This window comes from Mytilus edulis, chromosome 3 (genome assembly GCF_963676685.1).
Source record: "Mytilus edulis chromosome 3, xbMytEdul2.2, whole genome shotgun sequence".
Lineage (NCBI taxonomy): Eukaryota > Metazoa > Mollusca > Bivalvia > Mytilida > Mytilidae > Mytilus > Mytilus edulis.
Window position 1 is genome coordinate 97,049,209 of NC_092346.1, and position 23,426 is coordinate 97,072,634.

Consider the following 23,426-nt stretch of genomic DNA (forward strand, 5'->3'; position numbering starts at 1 on the left):
AGAGATATTTATACATGTACACTTAAACATAAGTTGTTGACTGGAAACTACAAAAATACTCATTTGGGTGCCTTTTTTGGCCCCTAATTCCTAACCTTTTGGACCATAACCCCCATAATCATTCCAAGCATTCCCTTTGTTATACGGAATTTTGTGATACAATGGCAGAGAGATCCATACAGTTACACACAAGTTATTGTCCTTAAGCTAGAAAAATACTTGTTTTGACCCCTTTTGGCCCTTAAATCCTAGACTGTTTGCCCCATAACCCACAAAATAAATGCAAATCTTCTACTTATGGTATTAAACATTGTGGTACAATTACAGAGCAATTGAAATACTTTTTTTTTTAAATACACATGTACAACTTATTGACTGAAAACTACAAAATGCTTATTTTGGCCCCTTTTTAGGCCCTTAAGTCCTAAACCTTTGGGACCATAACCGAAATAATCAATCCAAGCCTTCCCTTTGTTATATGGAACCTTGAGTTACAATGTCAGAGAGATCCATACAGTTACACATAAGTTATTGTCCTAAAACTAGAAAAATGCCTGTCTTGGCCCCTTTTTGGACCTTAATTCCTAGACTGTTTGCCCCATAACCCTTAAAATAAATCAAAATCTTCTACTTATGGTATTAAACATTGTGGTACAATTTTAGAGGAATTAAAATTCTTATACACAACTTATTGTCCTGAAACTAGATAAATGCTTGTTTTGTGCCCCTTTGGGTCCTAATTCCTAAACCTTAGGGACCATAACCCCCAAAATCAATCCCAAGATTCCTTTTGTGGTTAGAAACATTGTGTTAAAATTTTATTGATTTCTATTTACTTATACTAAAGTTATTGTCCAGAAACCATCCGTCTTCGGACGACGACGACGCGGATGTGATACCAATATCCGAAAAAAATTTGCAGTCATATAAAAACACTAAAGTCTCTGTAAATGCTAAAATAAACCATATCCTAAAAATGTATACTATATTTTATCTGACCGCATTCAAGTTATCCATCTATTAAATAATTTGCTAAGTAAAAAACTTCCATTACAACCTCTGTAAAGATAACATTTATTGGCAATATATGTTTACCACATCCATAACAAATAAAATCTCATTGTGGCATTCAATTGAAAAAAAAATTATATATATGGATATGAGTATATGTCAGTACAAAAAATTATCATCAGGTTGAGACAGATTATTTGCATTATAAGTCTGCAATTTCACTTAATCTAAAAAATTAAAATGTGGTTGCCAAAAGTCTCTAATGTCCCTGGATTTTATTTTATCTTCAGTTGATCAACATAACAGGCTTTGATTATTTGTACCAACAAGCATTCTGTTGCTAGATCATTTTCTATAAAAGCCCTCAATTCAAAATAAAAATCTGTCCATAGAACTCTATAATATTATTAATTTTGAGTTAATCATTGTATAATTGGTTGGTCTTTTTCCTATTTTGAAGAATCCTAGTGTATGTCAATTTAAAATATTTTCAAGGCTCATATTGTATTTACAAGGTTTTTGTTTTTTTACTATACAGAAAATTGTTGACCCATTTTTGTAAATTTAGCGGTATCGGGAGAGATAACTTAGAAAGTCTAACTTTCATAAAGGAATGTTCAGTAAATTGACATTTTTCTATGTTCTGAAAGCCCATTGTAAGAGCTATCTTCTCAAATCTTATTCTATAATTATATTGCTAATTTCTATTCACCTAAAAGTCACTTTTCATGTTTATTTTGTACATTTTAGCTTGAAATATGCCTCTTTAGAATAAAAATGTTATCATGTTTTTGAAATAGCCTTACATACTCATTCATACATGTAACATTTTCTCACTGGAGTAGTTTATAAAATATAAGAATTAGCCCATATATTCAATAGGTCTTTTAATTTTAATTACCTCTATAATCATATAAAAACTTCCCTAAATATAACTGTTCAATAAATCAAATGTAAGCTAGATTTAATGTCTTCAAACAAATAATACATGTACAACATTTGTTAAAAGTATAAAATTATTCCACATGTTTAACTAATAAATAACAATATGTAGACATTAAAAATGTAACAAGTTTTACAATTCTTTCTGTTCAATGAATAAATGCACACTTACACATTTATGTAATATTTTCAATGAAATCTTTTTTTTAGCATTGCTGTAAAATTAGGTAATTTTTTCTGAATACAATATTTTTGACTAGACTGTATACAACTATGGAATCATTATTATTTGTGGGATACCAATTATCATGGTTTTCAGTGAAACAGGTGAACCACAAATTTGCCATCAGGTATAATACAGACTTTGACAAAACCACGAAATCAAATATCCAAGAAAATACAAGATTTCTTTAATCCACGAAAATTGATATCCACCAAAAATAAAAGAATCCACTATATATGTTTTTCGATACACGACTTGAATTGAGTATTTAATCTAAAATATCTACAAAAATGTTTATGCAACTTCTAACAAGTGAATGGCAAAATGAGCATTTATAACTGAAAATCAAACCTGTCACAGTTTTTAAACTGAAAATAGGTTATTTGTTTAATTTCTGACAAATATTCCTAATGAGTATTGAAATATGACATATTTAAGAGTATTACATATTGAAAAAATCTCATAACCAAAGTGATCTTAAAAATAATACACTGTACAATAGAGTACTCATTTAATCAATAATAAAAAAAAAATCAAATTTAATTTAAGAAATAATAAAAATATTTTTTAAATTGTTTAAAAGGAGAAAACACTTTTTATTCATAAAAATCAGATTGCTTCAAGGATATTATGCATTTTGTGATAAAAATATAAAAATAACTTTAAAAAAATTAATTAAATCCATTTCTTAACAAACAAAGTAACTTTAAAAAAAAGGATTAAGAACACAAAAAGGTTTATTATAACGACCCTGAATATCCAGAACATTTCAAGATATTTAGTATGAACAAAATAACATAGCACCATTACTTTAACCTTTTAAAACATACTTATAACACATTTTTGTCTTTTTCAAAAGAATTTCCTATTTGAGAAGAAGTTGTTGCATTGTCTAATTTCATATCATGGTTAGAAAGTATGGCAAATATCATGAATATCTTAACCTTAAATGCATACAAAAGCCGTAACAAAAAAGATATTATATATACTACCTTCAAAATCATCCCCTAATATATACTCCACATTGTATTGTGATCTTAAATACTAAACCAGATGCTCCACAGGGCACAGCTTTATATGACCGCAGAGGTTGAACCCTCAACAGTTGGGGCAAGTATGGACACAAAATTTAATCTTGATACAGCTCTGATTTTGAATTGTGATTAAATAGTTGACACAACATAGGTTTCTGACACAAAATGAATGTGGTCTAAGAACTTAAACTTAAAAACTTAAAAATTTTAAATTGGACATTTACCTATTATAGTTCAATATCCAAAATCTAAATACATGGTTAGATTCAGCATATCATAGAACCGCAAGAATTCAATTTTTGATGAAATCAAATAATGTTCAATTTTAGACCCTTTAGACCTCAATGTGGACCAATTTGATAACTGGGCCCAAATATTAATAATCTAAATACATGGTTAGATTTAGCATTTTGAAGAACCCCATATATTCAATTTTTGGTGAAATCAAACAAAGTTTAATTTTTGACCCTTTGGACCTTAATGTAGACCAATTTGAAAACGGGACAATACTGTGAAATTGAATATTTTTTGCTATTGCGCAAAACTGCAATTGAAAATTTCTTGCTATTGGGCAATATTGTGCAATTGAAGATTTCTTGCTATTGCACAAAACTGTGCAATTGAAGATTTCTTGCTATTGCGGAATACTGTGCAATTGAAAATTTCTTGCTATTGCACAATACTTAATATAATAATTTTGGACCCCGATTTGGACCAACTTGAAAACTGGGCCCATTATCAAAAATCTAAGTACATGTTTAGATTCAGCATATCAAAGAACCCCAAGAATTCAATTTTTGTTAAAATCAAGCTAAGTTTAATTTTGAACCCTTTGGACCTTAATATAGACCAATTTGAAAACAGGACCAAAAATTAAGAATCTGAATACACGGTTTGATCTGGCATATATCAAAAACCCCAATAATTCATTTTTTAATGAAATCAAACAAAGTTTTAATTTGGACCCTTTTAGCCCCTAATTTCGTTGGGACCAAAACTCCCAAAATCAATCCCAACCTTCTTTTTATAATCATAAACCTTGTGTTTAAATTTCATGGATTTCTATTCATTTTTACTAAAGTTAGAGAGCGAAAATCAAATGCCTTCGAACGATGCCAACGTGATACCAATATACGACCAAAAATGTTTGCGGTTGTATAAAAAAAGATGACTTTAGGGCTATTATAGGTAAAAATGGTATGGGAGGGTGGATAACTCTTGATATTTTTCTTTATGGGAATAACATCTCTATTAAAAATGAAAATACATTTTTTTAGGTGGTGAGGTGCTGTCAATAAATTGACTTAATAGGTTTTAATCAACATGATCAACTAACAGTTATATAATAAATGATCTTGGCATATAGCTGGTAACCTAGTATATTTTTGTGCAGTCTTTATCCCTATTATTTTGAATTAAACAGTTTCCCCTTCTACTAAATAATGTGTGTTTTATAATACACAAGTAGTTTCATTGTTTAAATAAACAAAATAAGGTCAGATAAAACATACAAATATATATCCATACAAATATTCAAACATATAACTTAACTAAGAATACGTGCTTATGAGTCACGACCTTCTGATCTATGAAATTTAAGCAATTTTATGCACACACATGTTGTATTTATAATGTCTCAGTCAATTTACAACAAAATAAATGCATGACAAACAGTAAAACCTACAATAAAATTAATGCAAGACAAACAGTAAAACCTACAACAAAATTAATGCAAGACAAACAGTAAAACCTACAACAAATTATGAAAAAATATAACCTTTAATGCTAAAATCTGTAAAAGCTGACTGATTTGTAAACATTAAATATAACCATGACAACAGTATGATGAAACATAAAACATTAAAACAAATAAAAGTTGTACTTGTATGTCCCTGATTGCACTAAAAATAATGCCATGAAAACAGTAAAATTTGTAAACTGAAAATCAGATGGACATTATTATGACCAACAGAAAAATACAACCAATTATTTATAAACATGACCAGGTCATACTTGTGAATGTCTTCATATCATTTAATAAAGATCAACAGGTACTTAATGCATCTTGAAAAATGATCTGAAGGTAATCTAGTGTGACTAGGTTAAAGCTATTTCCATTTATCTTAAAATGAAATGTAAAATATGAATCAATGGATACATGTAAGTATAAAAAAGATTTAAACAAATATCTTCAAAGAAAAATTAAATAGGTTTGACTATAAAAGGAGTGTTACATTAATGAGTAAGTACCACACCATGTAAAAGATACAAAACAGGTTATTCCAAGGTGGAAAGCATACAAATTATTATATATATATTTTTGACACATCAAAGGCTACTATTTATCTCTACTTTAATCTCTGTTGGTAGGAAATCTATGATAAATGACATGCTCTATGACAATTCTGTAGAGGGAAATAACTCAATAATCTCTAGCGCAATTATTCATGACTTTCATTTTCTTACATGATGGGGCAATATCAGATGAACAATTTCCTTTATCATGGTGTGTACCTTACAGTTACAAACAGAAAGAGGAATAACAAAATTAAATGTCTGTTGGCTTGTTACGCCTGAATCATGATGTTTATATGATTGTTATACAGACTGATAATTAAAAACACACAAGATTCACAGATTGGTTATATATGTATAATGAAACTAAAATTAAAAAAAAATTATCATCATATAAATGCTGACATGAATAAATGTAAGACAACTCTAACAATGGAATGTACATGGACTAAATATCTTTTAATTTCCAGGTTTCCCATGTAAACTTATATTGATATGTTAACTTGTGGGTCCTACTCAACCTTTCTTGTATTTGGCAATATCTTCTGACAGGATCGGCAAGATTTTTCAGCGTTGGATGAGTACCAAATTGAATATGTTTAAAGTGATACACAAGGTCGGTGGATAAAATTGTCTCTAACAAATCATATTCACAACCCTCACAGTTTATGGTAATTAGATCAACCATGAAGTTACCAACACCAAGTGCACTGAAAAAGTCAATTGCATTTATAACCTTGAGAGAACAGGTTCCTTCGCCGGAACCAAAAAATGGTGAAGAAGCATCCCCAATGTTACCTTCCATTTTGATCATAAATTTTTCATTTCTTTTACCAAGTCCAACATTATATGTGATAGCATTTGTGTAATTTTTAAATCGTTGTTGAAGTTTTCGGTATAACAATTTTAAAGGTTCTAACATGATATAATGCTTTGGCATGTAAGTGTCTAAGTAGTACTGAGCATCCTCGCCAACATTTCCCCCTACTTCAATCATAACATTGTCCCCAGGAATGAGATATTTGTGATGGGTGCGTCTTATATACTGTTCATCTCCATCCCAGAAATCACTTTGGCCCTTCTTCCAATCACTTTTGAAATTGTTAATGCATGAATGTATGCGGCTCTTTTCAGCTGGAGTAAAGTTTAAATCATTTCTTGTTGATGGTCTGTAAAACTTTTTGGCATGAACTTTTCCACCTGAACTTTTATCTATAAAGTAGTTGTTTTGATAAACTAGAGGTAAAGGTTTGACATCTTCTAGTCCTGTTTTATTTTGAGTATCTGGATCTTCAATACAGATGTATTCTATCTTCTTCTTTATGTCAATGTATTTACAATAGTGTGGACCAGCAAATTGTAATATTACAATCAGTACAACCAAGATCAATATAGCTATCAAAATATGTCGTTTCTGTATTGTGGACTGCATGATTTTTCTCAAGTATGACATTCTGAAAATATAAATATAAGATATGATAAACCTCTGAAGCTATAGTTGACAGAGACTAATTTTACCACTCCAAACACTTGAATTTAGTGTCACCATGTAATTCACGTTTCATTTCCTAAACTACTCATAGTAAATAATTCTATCTAAATACAACTTCTTGCTAAATGACTTGCAGTTTGCAGAATATACTAATAATCAATAAAACACATGATCATATGGTCTGAAAATAATATTCATATTATAACATGTACTTGTACAATATATAGCTGATTTAATCAAATTTAAAACTTGAATTGATGTGAATCATTTTTGAGATTTTTAACCATTTGTTATATATAACTGGACGGGAAATGACACCATGGAACAAACAATTAGTGGCATTGAAAAGGTCTAGTTATGGCAAACAAGAATATATATGGCATTGGGGCAGTCAAATAAAAATCTATTATTTCACCTTGAAGGTCAAAGCCATGAGTCATCTTTCATACTTTATTATGGTCTAAAAGAGGAAGATGATTGTTTGACTGTTGGTGTTGAACACCATTTATTCCAGTCTTGGCTATACCATGGTAGAGAAAAACTAGTGACCTTCAACTGGGAATCCTAGTCAATAAAGGTCAGAGTTAACCTCATCTGCTGCCACGCACCTGGATCGAACTCATTAGAATAACTACTTATACCACTGGGTCATAAAGGCTCCAAAACAAAAAGAAGAAACACTATGGGTTTCTCCATTGCAGGAAGATCAAAATTTAAATGGCAACACTTTTTAATATATATATATGTAACCCATATAAAACTTTCAAAATATTAAATTGAACCATAACCATGTCATATGGCCTTTATAATCTCAGATTCTCCAAGGAAATGAGATATCTTAATGATATTACAACTGCATTCTTATTATCTTATTGTAAGTGGTCCCCTTTGATTCATCTTATTTTATACATGTTTTACAAAACAATTAACAAAATATATTAACTAATCAGAATGCTCTCTATCACTGAACAACATATATATCCATGACAAAACATTTAAGCATGATATTATATTTGAGGAAAAGTATTAGTTCTACATCTTAAAACTATTTAAATACATTTTAAAAGCCATAAGAATTAGCACTGTAGTGATATTTTGACTTGTACATAAAGTGTTTGATGTAGCAAGAATATTTGAATAATAATTAAATCTGCATTAAAATATCCATTTAAGATATCCTCATTCAAAGTTACGTTTTTGATAATGTCTGCTTTCCTTATATCTCTTTTTGTATACCAGTCACCAACAGCAAGCTATAACAGTCATTGTAATATTATCAGTCACCAAAAGCAAGCTATAACAGTCATTGTAGCTCTGTTTTTATACCAGTCACCAACAGCAAGCTATAACAGTCATTGTAATATTATTAGCAATGCTTTTCTGCTGCAGACTGTTACTTTTTGCATTTTAATGCAAAATTACAATAATTAAATGAAGGTGGTGAGATTAGAGAAATTTACACTAATCATTAATCCCCTCTGTTAAGATGTCCAAATCATCACCTACATGTATATTACCAAGTGTTTATAGAAAGGAATTCATTGTACATAAAATATTCAGTCTGTGTAACTTTAACATTAAGAAGTCATGAATCTTATTAGTTGAATGAAAAATCACTAGGTTCATATAAACTAGGTCCAATACTATTACCGGGTACATGGCAATTGCAAGCTGTCAGGTCTTTTTAGAACCAGTCAACATTCTCATATTGTAATACAATGTATGCAATAACTTGTGATATTAACAAATGCAATTTAAAACTATTTATACAGGTATGATATAAAATTCAACACTTACCCCAAAAAGCTAAGCTTTTATAAAGTATTTAGATGTGTATATTTAGCCATTGTTATATGGTCAGCATAAATAATACATTTGCATATGTATTTCCTATAAATATCCAGTACTGTATTCAAACTTTAAATAATAGGCTATTATATATAATGTACTTACAGCATACAAGAATTCATATATACCCCTCATATATAAATATTACAGTCTATCTGCACATCATCTAGACAATGTAAATTTCATACAATGTATGAGAATTTTATATTTTTAGCTACTAAAAATTATCACCATTCTATTGCTACATGTAATAGTTTATAAAGCTGTTCCTAATAAAAGCTACTTACATGATAAGATTATATGTTTACATCAGGACACTTCTTGTGCTGGTACACGTACATCAGGACACTTCTTGTGCAGCTGGTACACAGTCAAAATACAAAAGAGTTTTGTGAAAATTTATTTAATAACCTACCAGTTTTAACATCTATCTGTATCTTGCATTTAAATACCATTTATTCATACACTCATACAATAAGGACACATCAAAAGGTGTACCTGCAAAACAGAAAGGAAATAATAAAAGTCAGGAGTTGTGCAGTGAACTGTTATTGAAAAAGATGATTTGTATACTGTTTGTAGTATTCTTATATTATCAATCTATAGCTATTTATATACAGATTTACATTACTTCTATTTTACACTTGTTAGATGTTAAACTTAAATGTAAGTTACCTGTTATTTGTTATAATTTTCCATACCAACAAAGTGTTGCTGTTGCAGAAAGTTATCTTACACTGTAACATAAATATAACATACAGAACTAAATCAATCTGGTTTTATGTCATACATTTAGTTTTACTCACCAATTAACAGTTAAAATCTATTTTTATGTAAATCAATTGGTTTTGTGTGAAATAAAAATCATTATGATTATATATGTACAATTACTTTATCAAGTGTGAAAAATAAGTTTTGTATGTCTAATGAGGGGGATGTACCTCCAAGGTCTATAACCAGCTGTCTATAACAAGTATAACTGAAGAAAAGGTTGGAGGAGTAACAATACAAGAGTAGGAATAATTAGTGAAATCAATGTATGGACTCTCAAAGGTTACTTTGGGCAACCAATCCAAGTTAAACAAAGACTGGGTTAATACTGTCATCTTAATCATTTTGAAAAAGAAAAACATATTTTAAAGGGAAACTTCGCAAAAAAATCAAAAATTGATATAATGTTCATTCTGTATAAAAATGCTCAAATTCATAGATATTAAAGTTTTATTCCGCTAGATAAGCGATCACCATCGATTTTAAATTTAGAGTATTAATTCTCTGCGTTCCGCCATATAAACCGTCTATAAACCACAAAGAAACAAAACTACAGTAACCGATGTAGTCGTAATTGCGTGTCGATATCTTGTCAATCGTACGGTTGTTTTATCCGACTAACTAACCATGGTCTGTTGTTTTTAAACTTGATATTGGAATTAGGTGAAAAGTCAAAGTTGAAATCATAAATAAGTGTTCCGTGAAAATTGTTTTCGAAAATCTAATTTGTTCATAATTCTTTAAAGTAATAAACTGTTTTCAAATAAATTTTGATCTTCCCTCTTCTGATCACCAGCATGGCTAAATGTATTACTTTCAAAGGTATTGTGAGGGGTGTGAGGTGACACGTCCAGGTATTCAAGCGATTTCCTGTCGGGCTTGCAAGTTCGCGCATCGTTTCACTTCTGCAGGTATTGATCAGTGTACACGGCTGATAACATTTAACTTTCCATTTTGAATTATCAGATGTATAATATACAACTCTGTCTTACTTGTCATTACCAAACTCATACGCTTGTTTATAAATAACATTTCTGGTGTAAAGAATATTATTCATAAAAATATAAATAATACCCAAAAAATAAGATTTGATGAAATTAAAATCTATTTAAATATTTTTTCCAAGGGTGAAATTGGGAAAATGTAATATATAGTGAAGGACAGATTGGAACATACCAGAAATATTTATTTAAAAAAATGTACGCACTTGCCGACGATTCGTTTATACGACTGGATAGAAAGTTACGGAACTATAGCGCAATTTAAAATATATACATGTATACATTGAACATAAGAAAAAAACATATATTTTGAATAAATAGGGGTAAAAGTGTTGTAAATAGACTAGTCCACGTATGCCAACAGTATGTAATCATCGAATGTCGATAGACTATAATTGTATACCAGAAGAAGAAGAGAACCAATTTGATTTAAATACAGATCGATGTATAACTTTTGCTTTGGTTCATTGAAGTTGTGGACATAGTAAAATCACAGATTTATATTTCAGTAAGATTGTTCTCGAACAAAGGAAAAAATTCGTCATCACAATTGTTATATATGCCACTGGACGAACACTAATTATCCCGAAGGGATGTGAATATTTTGCTGGGAAACTTTTGAGTATCAAAGTTTCAAATTAATTTCGGGATTTTTTTCTTCTTCTTGGTATTCAATAACAGAAAAAAGAATAAATTACTTGTCCGCTAAATAGGGGTATTCTTGTCAGATGAAAGACTTTTAGTTATATTTAAAAAAAAAATAGGGAAATATGACATTAAATTGGTTCTGTCTTTTTTTTAAACATCGTTAAAAAGATGTGTGTCTAAGGTGAACGCCACAAGAACCCTGTAATACTAGTACGAGAGTATAGCATGTAAACATTCCTTCTCAATAATATGGTTGTATTGGAAATCTTTTCATACAGATTGACAACTCATTTTCCGATATGCATGTAATATTTGCCACATGACGCCCATAGTTCTTTCTACCATCATCATCTTATTCTTTGATATTGCTGTCAACATCGATGTTTCACACCCAAACAAAATGGGATTAATGGACCTTCAGAGCTTCTCCGTGTTATACACTTGTGAAATATATAGACGAAATTTCTGTATTGAAATGAATATACATCTCACAAACAGGATTTTCAAATAACGATTTTGAGTAATAACCTTACAAACCAATATAAACGTATGGCAAGATATAACCATGAAGGAATTTAGTTTTTGTCAGACACAAGAACTCATCACTATCATAAACGTATACGTATATATGCATACAATTTCAAATATCAAGAACAAGCGGTCGATGTCGATAGTCCGTTTTCTAACTGTTCGAGTTAGACATGTCACTTGTTCATTCTTGTAAGCCTTCATATTCCCCATCTAACGATGGGAACTGTTTCTGATTGTGTTGGCTATAAATGCTTGTATGGTAATTCTGTTGTTTATCTGTACAAGCGGTTGCATTTCCTCTCCTTTCCCCAACAAACAAACGAACGAAACGCTACTAGTCTGCTTTCCTCGATGGCTCTTATACGTCAGGAAACTTACATGTATACTAATAATGATTGTTTCAAGAACAACGATGTATGGACTAACTATTCTAAATTCGTCAATATCAGTTATGCATGACTAAAATATAACTTTTATTACAACTACTGTATTACTTATTTGGATTAATGACGGCTATCATGTTCAACATTGCACAACTATTATCATAGAATTAAAAAAAAAATCCTCAAAAATCCTTAAAAAAAAATACTGCCTTAGCTTAGATAATTGGTATTTTTTCACAAAAAGTTCGTGTAAATGATTGTCAAATGAATTTAATTATGTAAGAATAAAATGTTAAAAAGAAACTAAAAAAAAATCATGTATGTTGTATTTTTTTTGTCAATTAAAAACTTTAAAATTGCAATAGTTTTATTAGCATTTAAACACAGCCAGATTTGAATACAAGTTAAGAAATTCCGGTAAAGTCAATAATATCAAACAGATGTACAATGGTATATCAAATTGGGTAATATTGCATTTAGTTTTTATTAAAGATTAAAACTACTATTTTTTACTTCATATTTGAATCTTTACGCCAATTGCCGCTAAGAAAGTAATCAAAAATTGTTTCCTTTTATTTTTATACATTTTCGGATTTACGAATCTGAATTTTATTTTCAATTAATTTACGCAATTTAATTATTGAATCTTTATTCTCATCGTGTATTAAATCTTAGTGTATTAACATCGTGACATCATACTCGTTCTAATCCTTTCTGTATATCCTTTCCAAATAACAACATTTATACCTGTGTACGCTTGAACTCACACCTGCGGCTAAATAGCTACAAGGTAAACGAATTGACCTCAAGCCGAGAAATATACAGTGACCTTTACAAAATAATATACACACTCTGCTCAAACATTAGTTGCATTGAAATGATTATCAAAACAATAACGGTAAATAGACAAGTAAATAGTAAAAATGTTCAATAAATATTTTATGAATAAAATCTCAACAATAATTAATTAAATTTATTCAAAAACATTTACTAGAGACAGACACATATAATTTTATAGGAGTTTAATTCAATGAATACAAAACGGTATATGCATATTCATTTTCGTTCATTATTATATTGTGGTTAATAACTACGACCATTCGTCAGCTGTGCGCTTTTAATTACGTATATTGTCGATAAGCTATAAGAGTTAAACAGATTTTATTTTTTCCCAGAATTCAATAAATCGGGCTAATACGTCACGACCCACTCGAGAATTCAACCAAAAAAGTTACAAATACTTGATTTTCTCCGTTATTAGAAGGAATATAAATTTAAAACTTTGCAAATGTGTTTTTTTTATGTTAAGATGAACATAATTAGATGATAAGTATAAAATCGCGGAATTTCCCTTTAATGAAATGTCCATTATATTCAGACTTATTTTTATATATATACTCTATGAGAGTGCCAAATTCATACCCATCTTTGAAGTTACACAAAGATGATTAATTCTGTATGTAAGAGTAAGAACAATTTTATTCTGTGACATAAGTTTTTCATCTTAAAAGAAGTTATTTCCATGAATATTGTTTTGCCATAAAGCAATCAAAACCAGCTATAATAGTTGACCCAGTCACCCAAAACACAGTTTAACAGATGTTCCATACATAGCTACAAAATGTTAAGAAAAAAATAATTGGTTAAACATTTATATATTCATACAGGTATATACAAAAGAGGGATGAAAGATACCAGAGGGACAGTCAAACTCATAGATTAGAATAAACTGACAACACCATGGCTAAAAATAAAAAGACAGACAAATAATAGTACAGAAAACAGAACATAGAAAACTAATGACTAAGCAACACAAACCCCACCAAAAACTGGTGGTGATCTCAGGTGCTCCGGAAGGGTAAGCAGACCCTGCTCCACATGTGGCACCTGTGGTGTTGCTTATGTTATTACAAACCCGGTAAATAATCTAATTCGGTAGGTAACATTTGTGAAAAGGGAAGGGTATTGTAGTTACGACATAAGGAACATATCAAATATCATCTATGAAACGGTTATTCCATAACAGTCAACCAACTTGTGATGGCATCTGTAAAATTTACGAAGGGATGATTTTAACTTCACCATTTGGAACTCTTGGTTTAATAGCTTCCTTTTGAGCAGCAATCCTCTATCAAGGAAATCATGATAGGAAATAAAATCCCTAGAATAGGGTATCAATTGGGAGATATATACTTCCTATGCAAGTGCTGCTGGAATGTTGCTACATAGAAATGGAAAGCTCACAATTACGAAGCTGAAATCATATCTTTTGTCATTAAAGTTTTGTTTTCAACCGACCCTCACCGTCAATTTCTAGATGTTAGTCAAGATATGAGGCAGACTTAACTGTATTTGTTGTATACAAAATATTATTGACTTGCCATTCATCAATTTCCCAAAGAAGCCTTATCACTAAACATAAAAACTTGAACAAATTGTTGATGTATCAATCTGTTCCAAAAACATCATTAACAGTATAATAAATCTTTTTATAAAAAAACACACAAGTTCAGAAAAAATCCAAATCTATCAATCATATTAGTGTATAACTGAGTATTAATTCTATATGTGGAGATCCAGTATATCTAGACCTTCAAAGCAGCAAAATATAATAAACATTTCAAACTACATGTATATAATTTTCCAACCTTACCAAATATAAGAGACAATGATATTCTGGAAAAGGTATCCAACTCAAAAATTCAATTCACTATATATTCTTCAGGGTTACAAAAATAGTAAACTAAAAAAATTCAATTCACTATATATTCTTCAGGGTTACAAAAATAGTAAACTCAAAAAATTCAATTCACTATATATTCTTCAGGGTCACAAAAATAGTAAATTGATGACAAATCATACACATGTCCAACAAAATTATATATGTAATACAAATATTAAATGTAGAAAGCCTCCTCAGGCATCTTTTAACAAGCTTATCAACCATAACATACTTAGGATTGGGAACAAATTCCTTGGACGAGACATACATGTACACATATATCTAGCTCACTAAATGAGGCACTGTCCCTCAATGAGGGAAACATTTTGATTTGTTTTTTTCAACAAAAGACAGCAAATATTCATATAAATTACTGAATCTTTTCAAATATTAAAGAAAAAACATACTGTGAATTCATTTTTATTTATGGGATACCAATTTTCAAGGATTTGCTGGGTATACATGTAGGTAAACAATATATTTACAGTAAGTGTTCAACAAAATACACATCTTCTTTAGGCTTGTATGTAGACTCTGGCCAAACCACAAAATCATATATCTATCTCTTTTTCTCTTGCCATGAATATTGGTACCCACAAAAATAAATGAATCAACAGTGACAAAATATGTTTTTGAGTAACAGACACGCCATAACGTTTCCATATTAACATAATATTCCATTATAAACAAATGGGTATATACTTAAAATGAAATGTCTTAATTCAAAAAAGGATGACAGAAATAACCATTATAAAAGAATATATATACATGTACATTGTAGTTGGAAAACATGACAGAATATAATCAATGAACATAAAGTATAGGAGAGAGATTAAGTATTAGTAGTGACGTACAGGAGAGAGATTAAGTATTAGTAGTGATGTACATTTTTTACAGGAGAGAGATTAAGTATTAGTAGTGATATAAAGGAGAGAGATTAAGTATTAGTAGTGATATAAAGGAGAGAGATTAAGTATTAGTAGTGATGTACAGGAGAGAGATTAAGTATTAGTAGTGATGTACAGGAGAGAGATTAAGTATTAGTAGTGATGTACAGGAGAGAGATTAAGTATTAGTAGTGATATAAAGGAGAGAGATTAAGTATTAGTAGTGATATAAAGGAGAGAGATTAAGTATTAGTAGTGATGTACAGGAGAGAGATTAAGTATTAGTAGTGATGTACAGGAGAGAGATTAAGTATTAGTAGTGATGTACAGGAGAGAGATTAAGTATTAGTAGTGATATACAGGAGAGAGATTAATTATTAGTAGTGATGTACAGGAGAGAGATTAAGTATTAGTAGTGATATAAAGGAGAGAGATTAAGTATTAGTAGTGATGTACAGGAGAGAGATTAAGTATTAAAGTAGTGATGTACAGGAGAGAGATTAAGTATTAGTAGTGATAAAAATCAAAGCAAAAATGTTGTTATCTCTCTTGCATAAAATATTGAGTTTGGTCAGGCCATGGGATTTAATATAAGCCATGGGATTTAATATAAACTACAAGTATGCCAAAAAAGAAACTTGGTCAGGCCATGGGATTTAATATAAACTACATGTATGCCAAAAAAGAAACTTGGTCAGGCCATTGGATTTAATATAAACTACATGTATGCCAAAAAAGAAACTTGTTCAGGCCATGGGATTTAATATAAACTACATGTATGCCAAAAAAGAAACTAAGTTTCTACAAATCATATTCAAAATACTGACAATTCTAGATATATGCTAAGGGAGTGACAGTGGGGTTTAAAAATTCAGTTTGACAACTTCAGACATACTAATTTTTTACCTTTTTTAACTGAACATAAAACTTTCAGCACCCACATTTTTTAACATGTAATTTCATCCCCTTGCTTAATCATGTTAATATTTCATGTATAAATATAAAGAAATGAATTTGGAAACTGTTGCAAGTTATACACTGTCAGAACTAGGGATTATATTTGTAGACAATGAAAATCTAAGGACAATAGCTGTGTCATTGAACCTTATTAGTTCCTTTTTAAATATTTCTCCAGTGCTCATATTGATTAAGTAATATGAGGCAGGCATTACCTGTAAATAGGGACAAAGTCTGTATGAATTATTTTTTGTAACTTAAATATTTGTTAAAAAAAAGAAACGAAAATACCGTAATGTTTCTGATTTTAGTTGTGACGTTATTTAAGTTATGATGTCATCATTTTTTTTGCTACTTTTGCTACTTTATCTTTACTTAATATAAAATAAAAGATAGTTAATTTTGTGTACTAGATATTGAGTTTTGTATATATACAGGTTGCACTATAATAAACTATTCATTCATTTGACTTATTGTTGGGTAGCTGAAACCACATATTTATTTTGTTTGGCACAAAAGGAAAAAAATAATTCTGTAACTATAAATGAATAAAGAAAACATAAACTGAAACAACTGTTTTTGTGGTTATAGTTTAATTGTATTCTCAGTTATGAATTGAACAATATAAACTAAAACATTTAAAGGAAATAGAGCATCAACGCGACGCGACAAATGACATTAAAATAAATACAGTTATTTTTTTTACGCAAAATGGGATGCTATCCAAAATTTCTGGGGAGAACACTGTCATATGCAATGTAAGCAAAGTAAAGCTATCATCAGGTAACGTTTTTTCATATCAAGGAATTATTCAAAATGAAATTGGTATTGCGTTCCTTCCTATTTTATACTAGACTGATAAATATATATTTTACTCAAAGTTTCATACAAACGAAACCGGAAAAGGAAGTACATTGTAGATTTCTATGCAGATGCGGGAATTCAAAACATGACATCAAAAAAATTGAATGATTTTGAGTTCATTAGTACAATGAAAATTTCGGGAAAATTTTTCCGATTCTTTTTTTTTATTGATTTTTCTACTGTTTAGTTATTGGGAACTTTGTCCCCATATAAATATTTAAAAAAAAATCAAAACATTTAAAATTTAGAACTATTTTACTCTTACAACCAACCAGAAAGGAGCAGAAAACAACCCAAGGCCACCTATGGGTCAACAACATAGCAAGAAAATGCACACAGACACAAGAACAATTTGGAACTTTAAGTCAGTATGCATAGATTAAGTTACTGATTTAGAATCTGTCTACTTACAATGACTTAAGATTAAAGTTAACTGATGATTTTATCATTTGCTATCATATCTTGACGCTTAATTCAAATGAAATTAATTTACTTGTTGCTAAATTCTTTTTCTTGTCGCTAATACGTTAGACCCTCCCAATCACAAGTGTTTCAACATCATCTGTTCATAAACAGTCTACAGGATAAACCTTAAAATCTACAGGCCCATGGTTCAATGTAAGATGAATTTTGGTTAGATTCTGTTGGTCTGTTGAGATGATATATCAGTGGCAGATCCAGAATTTTTTTGTAGGATGTGAGGGGGCAATGACTGACCTAAAAAGGGAGCGCTCTAGTCATGCTTTAGTGATTCCCTATATATTCAAACAACTTTTCCCACAAGAGATGGACCTGGGCTCCATTCCCTGTATCCGTTTATGGTATTTATAAGCATCAGGCACGGATCCAGGGGGGAAGATCAATGCATTTGAATGGGGACATGTAGTTGGAACCCTCCTTTTTAAAATGGCTGGATCTGCCCCTGAGCTAGTCCAAATAATTATGCCGTCTAGAAAGGCTATTTTTGATTTTGATGTTACGCCTTCCTACGACGTTAAAGGAAGGCCAATTTTTTTTTATCAAAAAGCCGTACTAAAACGTCATAATCATTTGGACTACCCCTGAGCACAACCCTAAAGCAATTTTACACACATTGATGGGCTGCTGCGACTGTGAGTTTTTTAGACATTGTCAATACCCAATATGCAGCATTTATTGCTTATGTAATATGAAAGTAAGATCGTTTTGTAAATAATTTTATGTAATAACCCTACAATCGCCATCGCCATCGTCATTCTAAATAGATCTAAATATGTAATACACCCCTTCCCGTTTTCCCGTTTCCTATTTGACAATTAGAAGAGAAAAAAATTATGATGCACAAAGAAAATTAGATACCCTCAAGTTGTAGCTATATTGTGCCGCTGATATAAACGGAGCTTTACATACAAAAATATATCAGGCCTTTTTCATCACTTTCTGTCTTCTCGCTTCACTGATCTTTGTTACAGCAGCAGATGTCTCTATATTTACTCTGGCTGGTCCCGACCAAATAGATGCAATTCCAATATTGCTCAATATAAGATTGAAATCATTTTAAAAATATGAGAAAGTGTAATATTTAATTTAAATGCTTACACTTTTGTAAATCAGTTTAAAAAAATGACTTAAGGATGTACTTGGGTGAGGTTTTGGAATAAGAGTAAATTATTCAGAATCCTTGGATTTTTTCCATACGATTTTTAAAAGTAAAAAATGCCCCATAACACCTATTTATCTTTTAACATACGACTAAATAGCTCATAAAAGGTCATTTAACAAAATTTAAACAGATTCTTGATTTTCTTTCTTTTGATTTGAGACCCAAACAATACCAATGCATAGCATATATAAGGTAAAAGTCCGAGTCAGCCTTTTCCCGCCATATTTTATAAATCAAATATCTCGAAAAGGAGCTCCATGACCTATCAATATTTTTAGCTTATTTTGATCCTTAACTAATACTCTTCCAGCTTAAGTATCAATTTTGAATTCTTGATTTATTTATTAGTTTTAACTTAGATCACCTAAGTACATCCTGAAACTCGTTATAAAATGATAAAATCAATAGTTTTAAGCATAGCCTGGTACTGGGAATCATGGCGAAATTTTAAAGTTTCTGAAACGATAAATCATCATCATCTCGATATTTACACAGATTCAATTAAACACAAAGGCAGAAATACAAAAACAAGTATTTTTATGAATGCTACTAACAATCTACAATAGATCTACAATTCTGCTGATAGAAATTGTATCAAAAGGCTTATTTAAACCAGCAGTTTTGATAGGATAATATGTTATTTGCAAACTACTTAAATTTCAACATGTCATAATCTCTCTTTATAACATCAACAATGAAAAACCGTAAATTTACGTGATAATTCTGAATCATAATCTATTTGTTCTCAGTTTGTCACATGCATTAATATATATATGTGATGTCTGTATGTTTGTGTTGTATGTGTATCTGATGTTTAATATTACATGTATGTTTTGTTTATTAATATCAGTCGGTTAAAGAGCTCTTAAGAGCTCATAATCTTTGTTATTATGTATATATCGTCGCTGGGCTTCTAAAAAGTTGTAAATTACAAATTTTTCAAGAAAAAAATATCTCACAAATAAGCTTTGAAAATTTTGGCAAAATGCATGCTTCCAAAATATCGTATGTAAACTTGAACATTTTTGTAAATAGCAGTGAAATAAAAACTTTGACATTTCTGGATTATCCAAGAACTTAAATTATTTTCACAGAAATAAAGAAATGTACAATTATTTTTTTCCCGAAGCCATTCTACAACGATTTTCAAGTTTTCATACAACATTTTGGAAGCAAACTTTACAAACAACTGACATTGGCAATTTTGTAATATGTCTTATTTCACACATTTTGATTGGTCTAACTGCATGCTATTTTGTAATATCATAGATTTCCTCCCGCCCAGACCAGTGGTGTCAAAAAGTGTTTTTAGCCAAAAAAGTCATATACGACCTTTTAGAAGCCCAGCGACGATATGCAAACCGACTTTAAATAAAGATTACTTACTTACTTTACTTATGCAAAACATTGTATTAGGTAATATTGTAACGTTATATCCCTACAAATTTCTTTTGTGCATGACAACTTATAATAATTCGAAAGAAATCCAAATCATTGTAGAAATAAAAAGATGTTGTAGTACGATCTTCACTGAATGAGACAACTCTCCACCAAAGGCCAAAAAGCGAAGAAGTTAACAACTATAGGTCACCGTACGGTCTTCAACAATGAGCAAAACCCATATACCACAATAAGGTATAAAAAGCCCAAAATAATAATGTAAAACATTGCTAAAGAGAAAACTAACTAGCTAGCTTATCTTTTCTACAGATGGTGTCATGTATATTCACCCATGTTAAGCTTTAAAAAATGTATCTTAGAATTGGGTTTACATATCCAATTTTAATCGGCGTTTTTATTTTCATAATGTCTCGTAATGTCTCACTGGGTATCTGAAATTATAATTTATTTTTTTGGTCTCAGAATATTTTCCAATGGACCTCTTCAGCTTTGATTTGCTAGGGTTTTAACTTTATACATATATATTGCCATCCTGGATTTATCTGCAGTAAAACCTATGTCAAAGAGGGGATCCGATTGGCTTTTCGGGCTGTGTAAATAAGCAGCCACCGCCAGTGATAATTGATATGCTATGATGCACTGCTGGTGTAGGAACATTTGTGATGTGACATGCGAGCAGCTTGGAAATATACTTAAGATAAGAAAAAAATAAGGTCTGCTTTTGGAATAAACTTATTGCCAATCAAAACAAATTAAGCAGTGTTCTATATAGAGTAATGTATAAGCTTAATCAATCAGGTAATACTAGTTTTAAGTGGATAAATCAGTTAAAGTCTATTTTTTGATAACACGGGACTCAGCTATATGTATGGACACAGCACTGAGTTTCCCGAGTTAATTCAGTCCAATTAAAACTTACTGTAAAGCAAAGGCTCGTTGATCAGTTCATCCAAAAATGGTACAGCCAAATAGAAAATTCTTCAAGAGGAAAATTGTATGGTCAATTTAAATTAGAATTTTATCTGGAAAACTACCTTCTTAAATTATTTCCAAGAGAACGACAATTATTAACAAAATTGAGGTGTTGTAATTTAAAAATACCCATAAAAACCGGAAGGTGGACAAACATTCCAAAAGAAGAAAGAATATGCCACTTATGTCATATAGGAATTGGCACTGAATTTCATTACCTTTTTGACAGTCGTAAAAATACGAAACACACATATTCCTATTTACTTCACTAGATATCCATGTTATCAGAAAATGATAGGCCTGTTGTCACTGAGTAATGTAAAAGTGTTTTAAAAAAAATCTAACACTTTTTATTAGTAAACTTAAGAACATTCTGTAAAATGATTGTTTAAAAATGTATTTTTGATGTGTTTCCCTTTGTTATACCCACCATTGTTTTGTATTGTTTGTATATATGTTACAGTAAATAGGTGAAATTAGGAATTACACGTAATTACTAAACATTTCAGTAAATACCTGTAATCACTAGTCAATTTAGTAATTACATGTATTTACTAGTTGTTTCAGTGATTACAGGTATTTACTGATTTTTTTTGTCATTTTTACAGCTATTTACTAACTTGATATTTTTGTTTAAAAATTAAAGACATAATTCAAGATATCAAATAAGAAAGTAAGGGGTAGGGATTTTTAGGGCTTACTTAAGGATCAAGGATTATAAGGCACATTAAAAGTGCATGCGCTTCAGTGTTTGTGAATTGAAACTGGAAAATGGTTGTTTTATAAGTTTTGAAACTCTCTAAAAACCATTTTGAGCATGCAAGACAGTGATATCAATCCAAAATTGAGAAAAACATTTTTGGGAAATTTAATTTATAGGCAACTTTTAAATTAGCCAGCTATTTTTTTAAGATAGACATTAGATTATGGCAAACTTGGTTAAATGATCTTGATAATTCTTAAAATCTCATAATTTTGTTATATAAAAATCTCCATCAGGCATACTCTGCATATCAACTTGGCCAATAACATGAGTTAAATTCCTTTTACTAAATAGGTTTAACTACGACTTCTTTTGTCAGACATTTGCGATGAAACTGACATTCTTCACAAACAAATTTATACAAATTAATGGCGTTAAGATTCACATTTTCATATTTTCGTGTTTTTATGAGTTCTTCAAGACCTTCAAACTTAAGCTTATATACCCCCAACTAAATTTTATCATCGTTTCTTCCTGTATAAGAATGATCTTTTTGTGGATCGTATAAGTCAACTAAATGGTCCATCCCTTTTGTTTTACTTTTAATGTTGACATTCTTTTCCTTTTTGTCGAGCCTGCGGTTTTTTTTCGCAAAAGCGAGACATAACGAACCAACCTAATAATTCCGTCGATAGCGGCGTCCACAAATATTCGCACTGTGGTTATATTTTTTAAACTTTGATAAGTTTCTCAAATTATCCTGGATTTCTACCAAACTTGAACAGAAGCTTCAGTTGTTATGATCAAAAGAAAAATTTCAAGTAAATTTTGTAAAAATAAAATCAAGTTTTTCCGTATTTTACTTATAAAGGGACTTAGTTTTTATGCCAGTTAACATTACATTCACACTGTGGTTAAACTTTCTCAAAATATCCTGGATTTCTACCAAAATTCGACAGAACCTTGTTTATGATCATAAGATAATAACTAGAAATAAAGTTTGTAAAAAAAACTATCCTTTTTCGTATATTACTTATTTAAACGGACTTTTTTTTTTTTACAGTTAACATAACATACACTCTGCAGTTAAAGTTTAGAT

At 30.1% G+C, this 23,426-nt stretch overlaps 1 protein-coding gene across 4 annotated transcripts; it reads right to left on the minus strand.

The window, feature by feature from the left end:
• Positions 1 to 4,139: 4,139 nt before the first annotated feature.
• On the minus strand, positions 4,140 to 19,077 carry LOC139517872 (uncharacterized). Of its 4 annotated transcripts, XR_011663221.1 has the most exons (4): positions 18,999 to 19,076; positions 9,261 to 9,343; positions 4,926 to 6,959; positions 4,140 to 4,890 (listed from the first exon to the last, which is right to left on the minus strand). XR_011663221.1 is itself a non-coding variant. In XM_071309356.1 (3 exons), exon 3 carries the CDS (start codon positions 6,956 to 6,958, stop codon positions 5,954 to 5,956), a length of 1,005 nt encoding a protein of 334 aa, XP_071165457.1. In that variant the 5' UTR covers position 6,959; positions 9,261 to 9,343; positions 18,999 to 19,077; the 3' UTR covers positions 4,140 to 5,953. The 4 variants fall into 4 exon arrangements, 3 of the variants coding, with proteins under 3 accessions (XP_071165457.1, XP_071165455.1, XP_071165458.1); XM_071309356.1 differs by having other exon boundaries at positions 4,140 to 6,959; positions 18,999 to 19,077; XM_071309354.1 differs by having other exon boundaries at positions 4,140 to 6,959; positions 18,948 to 19,068.
• Positions 19,078 to 23,426: the final 4,349 nt, after the last annotated feature.

What these genes read in the sequence shown, in the direction of transcription:
- LOC139517872 (XM_071309356.1), bottom strand. Translation starts at nt 6,958, where the DNA reads ATGTCATACTTGAGAAAAATCATGCAGTCCACAATACAGAAACGACAT.